This window comes from Cynocephalus volans, chromosome 10 (assembly GCF_027409185.1).
Source record: "Cynocephalus volans isolate mCynVol1 chromosome 10, mCynVol1.pri, whole genome shotgun sequence".
Classification (NCBI taxonomy): Eukaryota; Metazoa; Chordata; class Mammalia; order Dermoptera; family Cynocephalidae; genus Cynocephalus; species Cynocephalus volans.
This window is the reverse complement of record NC_084469.1, coordinates 89,476,003-89,488,798: the sequence shown is the minus strand read 5'-3', so window position 1 is coordinate 89,488,798 and position 12,796 is coordinate 89,476,003. Positions and strand designations below refer to the sequence as shown.

The following is a 12,796-nucleotide window of genomic DNA, read 5'->3' as shown; positions in this document are numbered from 1 at the left end:
GATCTTCAGTCAGAATTGTTACTCACTCAGGAGGGGAAGAAAGCAGCTTTTAGCTTAAATAAACCTTAGAAATAAAGTTAGAAACTAATTTAGTTATTATAGTGAATATAAACATTACCATAACCCCACTCTTAATATTTTGAACGTAGTTTTTCATTGTGTTTCCATTGGAAGAGAATGTTACTGTTTAAAGAGAAAGAACGTTGACGAACATTTTTTATTTAACAGTTTTATTCTATTTTAGAATAAAAACCTTGCTTTAATATTGTAAGGTGCACTGCAGGTATACCATGCTGCCAGTTACTACTGGGGCACTAAACACCCCAGTCAGTGACCTCAAAAGGGCTGGGAAAACATATGATCTCATACTTTCAGAGCATGTAGAACTGATATTTACAGTTTTTCTTCTTGAAATTGGCCTGGGACATCTCAAACAGTCTACATAGATATTGCCATAGCACTTGCTTTGATATTCAGAATGCCTAAGAAATGTGTTCAATATCATGATTTGTGGGTCCTCCAAAAGGTTTTGTTGTTTACATGCAAGCAAACAGTACTAAACAATACTACCTAAACTATGGCTGCCAAGTACTGAATCTTAATAATGAAACCAAATTACAAAACATTTCCTTGTAGAACCATACAAAAGATATAAAATTAAAAATATCAACCACCTTTAAATATTCCAATTCTCCTACAGTGCCGTTTTCCACATCTTTACCACTACTGAATGTTTTGAGAAAGTTAACAAAAATCAAAATAGATAAAAATATTTAAATCTTTGGATCCCTTTATTCCATGGCCTTCATAAAAACACAAAAGTGGCCAGATATTTTTCCACTATAGTTTAAAATATCAAAAAGATTTACTAGTAATTTATAATTATCAATGAGCTTATACTGAGTCATTTGTGGGTCAGAGGCCCAAGGACCAGTGTTATGCTGTATTATATAGATTGCCAAAGTAATCCTAACACTCTGAATTCTCCTGAAATATAATGGAATGAGACAAGGTATCATGACAAAATTCCAGGCATATCAGGAAGAACAGGTTAACTGTCTAGTTTTAATGTCTTAAAAAGGGGGGGGGGGGGTTACTTATTTGAAAATACAGCTAAGTATATTCTTATCTATGATTATTTACATTGGTATACTGAAAATATCTATTATTTGAACAAATCCTGTGATATGCCATTTGCTACGAAATGAAGTTCTTACAATGAGTATGAATAATTTATCCTTTTTAGATAATGGAAGAATGTATCAAATCTTCATTTATGTTCCAAATATTTAAAAAAAAGAAAAAAATCTTAAGCCTGGAAAGCTAAGAACAAAAGACCACCCATAACTCTGCTCCTCAGCACAACAACTTCTGCAAGGACACAGTATGTTTGCTGACTTTAAAATGTTTATTCTTTAAAAAATTAGTTGCTTTTTATACAGCTATACAAAGTTCTTCATGTTTCTTTGGCAATGGAATATAATGGAATTTTACAACTATATAAAAAAGTTACCTTTGCCTAAGAAACAGTATTTACTGTGTGTACATAGTTGACTGACAAAATTCTCTACCATCCAGCACCCTAAATAATTGATGAAATAAGCTACCTCATATTACAGGACTTCCAAAAAGAAAGAGAAACATACAGACACACATACACACACATACACACACAGCCAACGTTCTGTGGCTCAAAACACAGTATCACGGCCCTATCTGCAAGCAACTTGCAATAATTGCCAAATACAATTTAGTGATAAGAAAAATCCTTTCAGTGATGAAAAAATACTTATAAGTCCCACTGCTTTAGTTTAACTATACATAAGAAATTACTTAACCTTCTGCTATTTCAAATATATTTAATGCTCATTTTTTAAGATGAGCCTTCCTCCCCCCAAAAGAAACTGTATTGTATCTTTGAAATTAAGCAGAAAAACAAACAAAAACCCAGTGCTGGTGACAAATATACAGCGAATTCACTTCTTCATTCTTCGCAAAGACTGAAACCAACTTCCAGGACCATGAAGAGCTAGAAATTCACCTATATTTAAAGACTTATTTGTAGATTATGCAGCAACTTTGTTGTCTTTCTAAAAAAAGAAAGAAAAAGAAAATCAGCTCATGTTCCAAATTAACAAGTTATTTCTTTTTATTTTGCTTAGGTTTATTTTAAATTACCTTTAAGTGTACCCTCTTTTTACTTTCATGGAAAAATCTGTCTTACTGATTTCCAGGAAACACTTTTCACAATGTCCACACCTAGTTGTTTAATGCATTTTCTAGTCAGTAGAGGTTAAAGCAGTGGTGTTATGGGGCTGGTCCCAGCAAGAAGGTCACCCTAACATATAGGCATACCTCAATTTCTTTGGTTGCCCTCCTAATAATTTTTAAAAAGTAATATAACTTAAACCTTCAACTTAGTAGTAAAACTCAGCAAATACAAGCAACGATATACTTTGAAATAAGCTTCATAAAATCCCTAAATCTTTGATGTCTTTACTAAGTAATAAAATACCCAGACAGTAAAATAACATTTCTCTTCAAAATTTTATGCCACGAGAAAGCAATGATTTAGAAATACATTTTAAAGGGATAACTTTTAAGTTTGAAATAAGTCCTGAAAAACAGTGAGTTGACTAGGAAATTTAAAAGTAACCAGTGAGAAAGCAAAACATCTCAAGGAGTATTTCAGTGAGACTAATCCTAAGCTAAAGTCCTGTACACAGCATCAGAGCAAGGGACTTCTATTTTCCTCCAAACTAGCTACTACCACATGCCTGATTTTTACTGCTGATTCTCATGCCAACTGTCTGAAACTGACATTTTCTAGGTAAAAGACTTAACATCAGTATATATAATACCAAACCATTTTTACAATGTTATTACATTTAAATACATATGGCATGGTGTAAATTAAATTGGTATAGAAAGAAATGAGCTACAGATAAATCCACTGTCCCCCATCAAAGCCAACCTTTGTATCTCCCAATTTATCTATTTTTTACCTTTCAGAAAGCAGTACGATCAATCCAGACCTTTAGGGTCCAAAAGCTGTGGTTTTCTGAAAGGTAAAAAAAAGGGACACAGAGATAGAAAGAAAAAGAGAGAAGGGGGGACAGGGGAGAGGAAGGAGAAAAAAGGGAGAAGGGGGAGAGAGTATCATGCTGAGTCATTTCAGATACCTCATTGTCTCTGGACCCTTTCTGAAGAAACATAGACTCAAATGCAAGACAATCTGTGTCACCCACCATGGAGGCTTAACCTCCTTGGCAGCAGCATTTAAAACGGGAGCTGACTACACTCTTATTATCCCAATCCTGATCTTCCCCCCGAGAAAAGGAAGGAAAAGAAAAAAGTACCACAAGGTCAAACTTACCAAAAGTTTGTTTCTAATACCATCCTTAAGGAAAATTGGGCCAAAAGTCAAGAGGGTAAGTTTTGACTATGTTAGTTTGTACCTAGATCAAGAGAATTACCTCTCAGTGTCCTTAGTTTCCTTACCACCCAATGATGGTAGAGTAGGAGAGAGGTTCTAATCTGGCTGATTCTTTTAAGGATTGTAAAAATCTATGATTCTACCTTTACCCATGTTTTTCATTAAATGACCAAGTTTGCTTATGCTCACCCCAAAACTGTAAAGATCCATGCCAATGTAGCACAAAGAACAAAGTTAACTCATTTCACAAAGGTTACTAAGAATGCCATCGACATCCACCACTGGGAAGAAGTATTAGATGTTGTTTCAGAATTTAATACTCAAAGGTAAACCTCCTTCATGTAACAGTAATCACTCACTGTTTTCAACCTTTAAAGGCCAGATGATATGATGTGATGGAAGGGTCATTCAACTCTGGAATGGACAATAAAGGGCTAACCACAATGATGGACCTCTGGCTTTGCTGAAGCCCGAAGTAGTGAATTCCTAGTCAACATGATAAGCAATTACTTCATGCTCACTATGGCTCCACACTGAACTAGGTGTTTTGGTGGAAAGAAATGCAGAGTATATATTCACTAATGCCAAGAGGCTCCCATCTATCTGGCAATGCAGAACAAAACAAAATACAAGAAACAGAGAATATGAGTACATTTTTAAAATGTGGGCCAATGAAAGCAGACACCATAAAAGGTCAGAAAAGGAACAAAGTATAGGAAGGAAGAGAAGTTTCCAAAGATAGAGCAAACCTTAGGAAAGACTGTGAAGGGTAAGGGAAAGGGGGCACCTAACTTTTAGTTATGTCTGTATACTCACTGGGCTGTAAACACCAAGAAGGCCAGGACTGCATCGTTTTGTTACCACCAATGCCTAGCATAGTGCTTGTCATATACGAAGCATTCTATATATTTGGTAAATAAATGAGGTAAATAAATGTGTAAGAGATGATCTGAGTCAAACTGTTTGAATTAGGGAAGTTAAAGGGAAATAAATGAGGCTGGATATATCAAGTGTGACCCTCACACAGTAAGAAGGGCAGGCAGTACAACGTAACATTAGAGCCTTCTAACTATTAGGGTAATGCCCAAGAGTCCACTGGATCTATCTTTCCTTGAAACAACCAAGTAGACGTTGGACTATTTGTCAAGAATACACAGATGCAGGCCGAGCCCGTGGCGCACTTGGTAGAGTGCGGCGCTGGGAGCGCTGCGACGCTCCCGCCGCGGGTTCGGATCCTATATAGGGCTGGCCGGTGCACTCACTAGTTGAGTGCCGGTCACGAAAAAGGACAAAAAAAAAAAAAAAAAAAAAAAAAAAGAATACACAGATGCTATGATTTGAGTATGCCCCCCTAAAGTTCATGTGTTGGAAACTTAATCCCCAGTGCAACAGTGTTAAGAAGTGGGATATTTAAGAGGTAACTAACTCCTTAGGGCAGAGCCCTTTATCTCATGATAAAGACCTAAGTTAATGTCTTTCTCACAAAAAAGTGAGAAAAAGTGGGTTTGTTATAAAAGTGAGTTTGGCCACTTCTTGCTCTCTCATCTTTCTGCTTTCTGTCACAGGATGACCCAGCAAGATGGCCCTCACCAGGTGCCTGGCTCCTGATCTCAGACTTCCCATTCTCCAGAACTGTAAGAAATAAATCTCTGCTCTTTATAAATTATCCAGTCTGTGGTATTCTATTATACACCCAATATGGACTAAGACCAACTAGTGTGGAAAAAGACTCACGAAGATAACCTCTACAATGCATGTGAATTCTGTAACATGTGATAGGAGTTTTAACAAAAGGATCAAAATGATTGGATGTGACATGGCTTCCAAAAAATGTTTGTATTAATAAGTGCATGTAGCATGTGCACAGTGGAAAGTGACTGAACAGTGTGACATGGCTTCCAAAAGATGTTTTATTAATAAGTGCATGTGGCATGCACACAGTGGTTACTCAATGATGGTCTGGTGAAGAAGGTTTGAAGAAAGAAAACAATAGTCCAGTAATATACAGAAAACATAACAGTTTTCTCAAATATCTGAAAAACTACCATGAAGTAGAGTACTCTCTCTCTCTCTCTCTCTCTATCTATATATATTTAGTGCATTTATAAGAGTAGAATTAAACCAATAGGTCAAAGATAAAACAAAAGAGATTTTGGGGCTGGCGAGTTAGCTCACTTGGTTAGAGCATGGTGCTGGTAATAACAAGGTCAAGGGTTCAGACCCCCTTACCAGCCAGTGGCCCCCCGAAAAAAGAAAGATTTTCATCCAAATTGTGTGGCTGTGAGATCCTAACAAATAGAGCATTCCTGGGGTGGGACAGATGATGCTCTTGGGAAGAGTAAGTTCCCAGCCCCTATAAGGAATACTATAGAAGAAGTTTACAGTTTAGCCAGAAGGTTAGACCTCTCAAATGTTTTCCTACCCTGAGAGTTTAACGATACTTAAAAGGTATATTTGAGATTAAACTGTGCATTTCTCTTTCCACAAATGCCAAAACTGATGAAGGACTAAAACGTTTATAACACAATTGAGGTCACAATAGCAATGATTACTATAATTCTCATCTGGATCCAAGTTTAATTTAAATGTACTTCTCTTCAAACCAAACTCACTCAATGTCATCTTCAACAAGGAGTTATTGTAAGTTCTTCAACAAGTAGCTGATGTGCTTGAAATGAGGTAAAGAGAAACTGAAGGTCTGAAGACCACTCAGTGGGTTATTACTCTAGCTAGCAAGGACATCTCAAAGGAATGAATGTGGTAATGTGGAAATGGGTCATGATCATGGACAACTCCATTTCCTAGGTGGTATACCACTAGTCAATATGGAACACTGGGAGGAGGCAGAGCTGAAATGATTGGAAAGTGGAAAGATGATGACGTCAGCCTGAGAAAGTTTAAGTCAACGGCAGGGCACAAAGCAATAGACCGAGAAATGCAGGGCAGAAACATACAGGGTCCAAGATGAAAAACTGATTAGAAGCTACGAGTGGACAAGCTCACAAAGGCAGAAGGGCGCTGAAAAGTGAAAGAGCGCTCAAGCAAGTAAGCACATGTGAGAGTGAGTGCATAAACATGAACACAAATGCTCATAAGAACGAGAAAACTGAACACACCATGTAGAAGGAATAAGCTTGGCACTAAACAAGAGCAAGAAGGCCCATGTATCTGCAGCAGAGTGAATGAGGGAGAGGACAGTCCCACCGGCAACAAGGACTACAATACAGCCAGTACTAGACTTCTGACCTTGAAAAGCAGGCAGATCATGAAGTGCTATATCGAGGAAAACCTGTTGTTTCTCTGCTCCCCACCATCCCAAATTCAAGAGTTAAAAAAACTAGAAAGACTCCAAGTTGGGTGGGAGGTCATCAGTGTCAAACATTGCAGAGGAGTTTAAAGTAAATATTTGTGCAAAGACTACTGAATTCTGTAAGCAAGAGGTCACTGGCAACCTCAAGAGCAGTAATAGTGACAAGCAAGAGCCATTCTGCAGTTCCTTAGATAGATTCTCCCAGTTGGGATGGTGATTTTGTATGAACTCCTGCAGCTGCATCAGACTACCGTGGCTAGACAGCATAAGCTACTGACTTGAGCTTATTTTTCAAAAGTCTCGGCTCTGACGGCACAGTATCAAAATCAATAGGCCAGGTCCAAAAGCCATTACTTCCAGAGGGATCTCAATAATGGACAGTTTTAAATACTGGACAGTGAAACTCCTGCTAGCTCGTCTTTCTGTTTCCAACTGCCCTCTGCTATATTACTAGTGAACCTCTTTATAAGGGGATATTGATCCTTTCTGTTATTATACTTGTATACTTTCCTTTCTACTACTCCTAAAATTAGCAAAGTAGGATAGTTTACTGTAACTAGGATAGTTACTACGCTGACTTAATTTACAGACACCTTTCAATGTATAAATTATACATATAAGCATACTATACAGAGCTATGGGATTCTCTAGCAGCAGTTACTGAAGGCCAATATGTCACGACATTTTCAAGACCATGATAAAATAAGAAAACCAGGGGAAATGAAGTGAGTTTTCCACAAAACTAAACTAAGTGCAATGACTCATGAACCAACTTGCTAGGTTCAACACCCAGCATCATCACTTACTACAGCTGTGTGACCTTGGACAAGTTTACTATCCCTATACCTATATCCTCATTTTGTAAAATGGGGATAATTACAGAACCTACCTCGCAGAGCTTGTGAGGTTTTAATAAGTTAATATGTGGAAAACAGGTAGAACAATGCCTGATACTTGCTGAATACTACATAAATGTTAACTGTTATTAAATGTAAAGGATTGCTTTCCATTCTGGGAGTATGTGCTTCCTAGAACCTTTTGGTTTTAAAAATGTATTTCGTAATATGAAATAAAGGTTTGTGTATAATGTCTTTAGTGATCCATCCTGTGCCCCTACCAAAAAAAAAAAAAAAAAAAAAAAATCTTTTTTTCTTTAAAGGAGAAGAAATAGGAAAAAAGAAATAAACCTGAGTCAGTCTTTAATAGTTTTTTTGGGGGGAGGGGGGGTTAAGGGAGGATTTTACCAGTCCATAATATCTTAAACCATGGTTCTATAATAAAAGGATAAAAAAGAGCATCACATTTCTATCTCTTACTTCCTTCAACTGAAAAGAAGACAGTTAAAAAAAAAAAGTTGGACTCATTACCCAAGAAATTACTGCTCCTTAAAATGATATAAACATCCTAATCAGATACAGTAAGCCTTCCCTATCTGTAAGTTCTGAATCTTCAGATTCAACCAACTATGGACGGAAAATAGGGAAAAGAAACCCAATGAAAAATAACAATACAACAATAAAAAATGACACAAATTAAAAAATCAATACAGTACAACAACTATTTATACAGCATTTATACTGTATAAGTAATCCAGAAATACTTTAAAGTATATAGAAAGATATACATATATTATATGCAAATACTGTGCCATTTTATCAAAGGGACTTGAGCATCCTCAGATTTTGATATCCACAGGGGGTCCTGGAACCAATCCCCCTTGGATACTGAGGGATAATGTATATACTCTATTGAAAAGTCAAAATGGAAGTTATTCTAATGCCTTAAAAAAAATTCACATAAAACAATTAAAAAGTAAAAACATTTTGAGTTTCATAAAACTGCATGCCAACCCCAAAGCATATAATATTACTTACTCTGTATTCAAAATCTGCAAACTCCCTGCCCCCACGACCTCCTCTGAATCCACCACGAAATCCTCGAGGGGTAGTGAAGGTACCACCTCTGCCACCACCACGCACTCTGCCACCACGAAAACCAAGACCTCCTCTTCCTCTGTATCCACCACGGCCACGGTTTGGACGAAGTGGAATTCCAAATGTTTCAGCATTTAATCTTCTTTCTTCAGCCCAGGTTGGTCTTCGTTCTCTATTATAAAAGGAAATGATCTTCAGTAAATCAGGTTTAGAAGAACATTTCTCAGCAAAAATATGTAGCACTAATTCCCAAATTAAGGCTAAGTAGTTCCTAAAGATCAATTAAAAATAAACATCTAAGTTATCACAAGCTGTCCATGGCATGAGTTCATTATGTTCCTGTAATATTCTGTTAAACTTCACATGAAAACATGACTGATACTAGTTTCTTGCAAATACAGTTGAAAAAACAAAGACACATGATAACAGCCCCAATATATTGGAAACTCAGATGTAATGGGAATGACTCCACTCTCCACTCAACCCCAGTGAAAATGAGGGCAAAGCCAGGAAGGGAAACCCTGTCTCAGGAAGTTAGGGATGGAAGGTAGGTCCTTGGGTTCCCATTATGCTCCTGGCCCAATCTCTGGATCTGACATGATTAACCCAGCAAGTGTCTGAATTGTTGCTGCTGTCATCCAGTGTAGATAACTGCAGGATTCAGAATCACCCCCATCCGTGTTTAAAGTAAGCTAACAACTGCCACCAGGTGGCACCAAACTGCAGTCAGAACAAGGACAATTCTGACTGGGCAGCAGAACCTCAGGCAGGGTCCTTCAATTAACCTCACAATAATCTGACACTTTTCTGGACACACATTAACTACAATGCAGCAGAGTTTTACTGTATCAGCAAACGTCAAAGTAACATTAGCACTTTTGGCCCTGGCTTCATCTGAACTACAATGTAAAAGGTATTACTTAAATTTTACATGAACAAAAGTATATGGATATTTCTTCTTTTGAAGGAATAGTATAATTTAAAACTTCAGTATACAGTATTTTCTCTTAGCAAAATAAAACATTAAAAAATAAATTGTGGTCATCAGATGTTTTTAAGTATTAAATAAACCTTGCAAATTTATATGAAACCACTATACACTTCAACATCATTAAGAGCATAAGAACAGCTTAAAAGACTGTACCTATTATCATCACAAGAAATATTATCAAAGAAGGATTTTGTTTTATCATAATAGCAATTAGGTCCAAGTGGATCTTCTTCATCAGCATTTCCTTCACTGTTTTGGGTATCAACTCCTGAGTCTCCTTTATCTTCACCATTTACAGGTTTCTCCTGTTTCTCAAGTTTATCTTCTAATGAAAAATAAGCATATACCATAAAAGTCAAGATCTGTACTAAATAAAACTAAACATGTGAAAAAAATACACAATTTGCAATCCAAATAAGATTATTTCTTAGTAGAAAAATCAAAGCTTACCTTTTAATTTAAGTTTATTATGAAACTCTCTGTCAATCTCCTCCTTGTTAAATTGTGCATTTGCACTTTCAAAGTCAAAGTCTTTCTCAAATTTCATTGGACCATCTCGCCGAATACCAAATCTTCCCCTGCCACCTCGATGACCTCCACGACCTCTCCTTGGAGCTGAAGGAGCCCCTGAAACTATGTTAATAAGGAATATATAAAAAGGACATTCAATATGTAATAGCTAGTTTAGGACAGAAGATGTTATTTATTATGGTCTTTATATTAAATGGTCAACAACAACAGAAATGCTTAAGTCTCTATATACATTACTGTATTTGTATTTTTTATATAAAGTTTTACTAACATTTAATATTTAGACTGAGAACAGTATACGTAAAATTTATAAACATTTATATTTATGGGGTCCACACTCATACATGTGTTACTGATACAGTACAGAAGTTTGGAGACTTCTACACTAAATTAATGTATGCCCCTTGAGGGCAAGAGCTTTGTTCTCCTTACTGCTATATCCTACTGCCAGACACACAGTGGGTTCTCAAAATTTAGAAGGGCTTTTATGGAAAGGATCATAGGAACCAAGATTTATAGTAAGAAAAATAAATGAACACTAATCAGCACAAATTTCAAGGCAGAAGGCGTTAGTTACTTCCACATCACAGATAAAACAACAGACAAAAAGTACCAGTCCTCATTGACACCAAACAATTCCCACTTCACCTTTATTGTCTCCTTCTAAATGACACATTATTCAAGCCTTCCTATATCTATGTATTCTCTATAACATAACATAATAAAAGGATTTTAGTCAATCACATGAGATATGATAAAGTAGTATAATATACAGTGAAAACTTGAGAACCCAAATATACAACACAAGAGGAATGGCTAAGATGAAAAAACAACAAAGGAATATGGAATTGTATTTGATATGAGTTAACAGAAAAGTGCACAGCACAAAGCAATATAAATTTAATGATTATAATTATGTGAAATGTTTAATACATACTGACAATGGTCAGATGTGACTACAGGGTAACAGACAGGTTTGTGTTCACTATTTGCTGAGGTTTGGCAAACTTCCTGGGTTTCAGAAAACAAACTACAAAAACCCAGAGCAGCATATCCAGACACTTAAATCTAGATAGGCAAAAAAAAGATTTTTTCTTGGTGGCTGGCTGGTATGGGGGATACAAACCCTTGATCTTAGTGCTATCAATACTGAGTTCTAATTAACTTAGTTAACTGGCCAGCCCATTAGATAAGTAAGACGTTTAAAACAATCAACTGAACTGTTAAAAATGCCTCAGCCACAGGCCAGGAAGTACACCATGATCCTTCCGTTTAAAAAAAAAAAAAAAAAAAGTTTTGAGTATGGATGTGTCTGTAAAATCTAAAAAAAAAAATTCAAAAGAATATTTACTGTTTTGTTAATGAAACTCAGGGAGGGAGGTGAGTTTTGAAAATATTAATAAAATGGATGATTTGATTTTGTTATAGATTACAAAACGGATAAAGAAAATATAAAATCTTATTAAATCAATAATCATGAAAGAAAATTAAAGTTCCTAAACAATTACTTCAAGTAAATGATCTGGGCTAAAATAATTTTATTGAGGAAACTTTTCAAACTTGTAAGGTACACTAATTCCATTCCTAAAAGCATAGGAAACAATGAAAACAATTTTATAATGCCAACATGAAACTGATACAAAAACACAAAACACGAAGCCACAGAGCAATCTAAATATAAATGCACAAATCCTACTAGCAAATAACATTCAAGAACATTAAAAGACAACCACCATCAAATAGGTTTTTTGTTACAGAATATAGTTTTAAAGAGTTTTTGTCTTAAAATAATTACAGACATCATCACCACCATCATCATAATAATAAAATAAAAAGGACAAGTTCAGAATGGTCCTTTGTATCCATCACCCAGCTTCCTGAACTCCAACAGTAACATCTTACGTAACTATCGTACACTACCAAAACCAGGAAATTGACACTGGCACATATAATTAAGTAAACTACAGACCTTATTCAGATGTCACCAGTTTTTGCATGTACTCTTTTTCTGGTATATCTTTATGTATAATTTTGTGACATTTTCCCACATACAGATTTGCATAACCACCACCACAATTAAGATAAAGAACTGTTCTGTTACCACAAAGACACTCCCCTGTGCTATTTCTTTATAGTTACCAACCCCTGCCTTTCATTTTTTATGGTAATTATGTATCTTACATTTAAAATGTTCTCCCTACTGAGAAGCACAGGATATGGCTTTCAAATCCAATAACTTACCTACTTGCCTCTTGCTATCATTTCTGAGTTGCTCATTTTCTGGCCTTGAAACTTTGTGTACTTCAGCTAGAGAAGAAGACCCACAACGTGATTAATCAACTCAGGACAGATAATCAAAATCTTCTGTAAAGTTAGAAAAAGGGGGAAAAAACACCCCAAAACAAAACCTGTGGAATGCCCAAAAAACTATACCCCACCACCACCACTTTGACTCAAACGTGAAAGGCTAAACATTCTATTAAGTTCAGTTTAAACCTTCTAGGATCATTCATATAAAATAAATCCTTTTAATGAAAATAAGGTGAGTGAAAAACGTTCATCGGTCAATTAAGGAACAATAAATAGCTGAAGTT

The 12,796-nt window shown here is 36.0% G+C and overlaps 1 protein-coding gene across 4 annotated transcripts in view; it reads right to left on the bottom strand.

Moving 5' to 3' along the window:
* Positions 1-222: 222 nt before the first annotated feature.
* Positions 223-12,796, bottom strand: part of LSM14A (LSM14A mRNA processing body assembly factor) — a 53,416-nt gene continuing 40,842 nt past the window's right edge. For 2 of the 4 annotated variants that reach the window (XM_063111211.1, XM_063111213.1), the window contains 6 exons: positions 12,444-12,509; positions 10,122-10,304; positions 9,825-9,996; positions 8,621-8,852; positions 3,006-3,061; positions 223-2,090 (listed from right to left, as the gene is read on the bottom strand). In XM_063111211.1, coding sequence (XP_062967281.1) covers positions 3,038-3,061; positions 8,621-8,852; positions 9,825-9,996; positions 10,122-10,304; positions 12,444-12,509 — 677 coding nt within the window. In that variant the 3' untranslated portion in view covers positions 223-2,090; positions 3,006-3,037. The remainder of the gene's footprint in view (positions 2,091-3,005; positions 3,062-8,620; positions 8,853-9,824; positions 9,997-10,121; positions 10,305-12,443; positions 12,510-12,796) is intronic. The other 2 variants (XM_063111212.1, XM_063111214.1) reach the window with 1 other exon arrangement.